The 2,774-nt window shown below is 28.3% G+C and overlaps 1 protein-coding gene across 1 annotated transcript; it reads left to right on the forward strand.

Annotated features, from left to right (window-relative positions):
- Positions 1–201: 201 nt before the first annotated feature.
- On the forward strand, positions 202–1,276 carry LOC130827793 (uncharacterized). The gene has a single exon (XM_057693645.1). It carries the CDS (start codon positions 490–492, stop codon positions 967–969), a length of 480 nt encoding a protein of 159 aa, XP_057549628.1. The 5' UTR covers positions 202–489; the 3' UTR covers positions 970–1,276.
- The last annotated feature ends 1,498 nt before the right edge of the window (positions 1,277–2,774 follow it).

A 2,774-nucleotide genomic window follows, 5' to 3' on the forward strand; every position in this document is an offset into this window, starting at 1 on the left:
AGCTCACATAATTGAAATTTAAGTTGTAAATTTAAAGAAACCGAGGGATTAGAAGAGAGTACAATATGAACTACTTCTTCCGTTCCACTATATTTGCCTCATTTGACCTTTTTACGCAATCCAATGCGTTATTTTGATAATTTATTTATTAAACTATACACGTTTAAAAATTATAAAAATTAATATTACGAAAAAATGAAATTAGACGATTCAAATAATCTGTCGCATGACTTATATTTTTTTTACATATTAATCGTAATATATAAAATAAGTTTAAATGATAAATAATGCTAATAACAAACTATTCAGAGGACGTATAATTGTATTAATTTGAAGTAACATTTCCTTTTCTTCATAATCATAGAGTAATTCCCATATCTCAAAGACCCACACAAACTCCAACTCTCCCTTCTTTACACTAACACCCACTCACCAAAAACACTCCTAAAAACCTCCAAAACCCACCAACGAAACCTCCCAAAACCCACCATGAAAAACTTAAGCAAACTTGGCATAATCCTCACCTCAATCTTCTCCTTCCTCCTCTTAGCTCTCATATCCCAACTCTTCTACCTCTTATGGCGTCGCCGCCAACAATCCCGCCGCAAAATCAACCAAATCAAACCCACAAACACCACAATCCCTTCAACCCCAACAAATTTCCCATCTACCCACATAGAATTCTATAAATTAGAGGGATCTTACAGTCCTCCTTCAAGGGTTCTTTTCACCATTAAAGAAGAAGAAAAAGAAGATGATCTTGTTTCTTCAGATGATAGAAAATATGGGGTTTGTTTAAATGAACATTTTGGTGATGATTTTAGGTCTCAACTCGATGGTGCTGACTCAGTTGAGGTTATTATTATGGTGAATGACTCAGATTTTGATGTTGAACCGCCATTCGTAACACCTTGTGATTCTCCTCCTTATTTTACTCCGTCGCCATCTCCGACGAGGGAGAGTGGTTAAGTGGGTAGTGATCACCGACTATGTTTAGACTGGTGTCGATGAGATTCGTGTTGTAGTTTTTTTGTTCAAGAATTTTTATTTGAATTTTGTAAGAAATTATTAGATAAATAGTTAGATGGGTAGTTGGTGATTGTATAGGAAAAATAGAAATGTAGTTGAATAATTAATTAATAGTGCTTTAAACTTTAAGATATTAATGAAAGTGCACCATCTAGAAAATTTTTCATTTTTTTTATATGGTTCTTATTATTTTTTTATATATTTGATTAAATTTAAGGTCAAGAATCCCCAAGAGAGTACGGAGCGGAGGAATTAATTTTTAATAGGTGGTAAAAATAAAAAAAATTATAATTCTCTATTATTATTATTATTATTATTATTATTATTATTATTATTATTATTATTATTATTATTATACTTTTATAAGATTTTAACAATTTCACATAAAATTTAATCTTATAATTTATTTTACCATCAAAATTAATTTTTATAGAATTTTATGATATAAAGTTTGATCAATATAATATTCACAATAAAGTTGATTAATAATATAGCTATTATTTAGTACTTCCTTCCATTATTCCTATTAGTCTCATTTCTAAATAAGGTTAAATCACCCTATTAATCCCATTTTTATTTATAATATGTATTTTTAACCTTATTATCATTACTCAAATTACATTATTACAATTAATCCAACAAAAAACATTAACTATTTACTTATTACCCTTTCTCTCTTCTTTCTAAGTGATCTCATTTGATCCACCTAAAAATTGATAAAAAGTCAAATGAGACTAATTAAAAGAATAAGAGGGTGTATATTTTTTAGCTTTTTATGATGATATTTATCTCATTAGTAATTATTATTGTTATTATTATTATTATTTGATAGAATGGTGATACAATTGGTAAGTTGTTATAAGTTAGGAGAGGACTAACCAAAACTATTAAAATGATAAAAATCGTGAAAATTGATCGTTAGAATATTAGGGTTTATAGTACACATTTTTTTAAGTTTCAGCTTTATATGCATCTTTGAAAATGTCATTAAAATAACATTCCTATCCTTATTCATTGACAATATGTACTCCCTCCGTTCCTATTTGTTCTTCCTATTTGGGTATTTCACAAAGATTAAGAAAAAGAGAATCTTTGGTGGTAGTGGGTATTATTTTAATTATATAATAGTGGGAAGTAATGATTGTATTGGAAGTATGAGGTTGTAGTGGGTATTATTTTAATTAAATAGTAGTGTGAAGTAATGATTGTATTGGAAGTATGAGAGAGAAAATAATTATAAATAAAAGAAAATGGGTACATTAAAAGAAAAGGGGGATTTTAAGGGGTAAAAATGAGATAAAAACTTTCTAAAAATAGAAAGTATTCTAAAATGGAAGAACTTTTGAAACTACCCGTTATAGTAATGTGGAAGATCAAAAAGGAACGGAGGGAGTATCCTTATTCACTGAATATATAATTAAAAAACCACTGAAATATATAGAATGTATTAAGTAATCAACTCAACTAAAAGCTTAAACTTATGGTTGAGGTTCTAGAATATAGTATATAATCTAACACGTCCCTTTATACGAGATCTCATTAAAATAACATTCCTATCTCTTGTCACGTTGATTTCTGATACCATGTCAAGGAATCAATTCAACCAAAAGCTTAAGCTGATTGTTGATGACCCAGAATATGTTATATACTCTTAACAATATGTACCTTATATCTCCATTTTTAAGTTTCATCACTTTAACTGATTTGCTTAATTTTTTTGTTAAAAATTATTTGCGAATTACAGC

Source organism: Amaranthus tricolor, chromosome 11 (assembly GCF_026212465.1).
Source record: "Amaranthus tricolor cultivar Red isolate AtriRed21 chromosome 11, ASM2621246v1, whole genome shotgun sequence".
In the NCBI taxonomy this organism is placed as follows: Eukaryota; Viridiplantae; Streptophyta; class Magnoliopsida; order Caryophyllales; family Amaranthaceae; genus Amaranthus; species Amaranthus tricolor.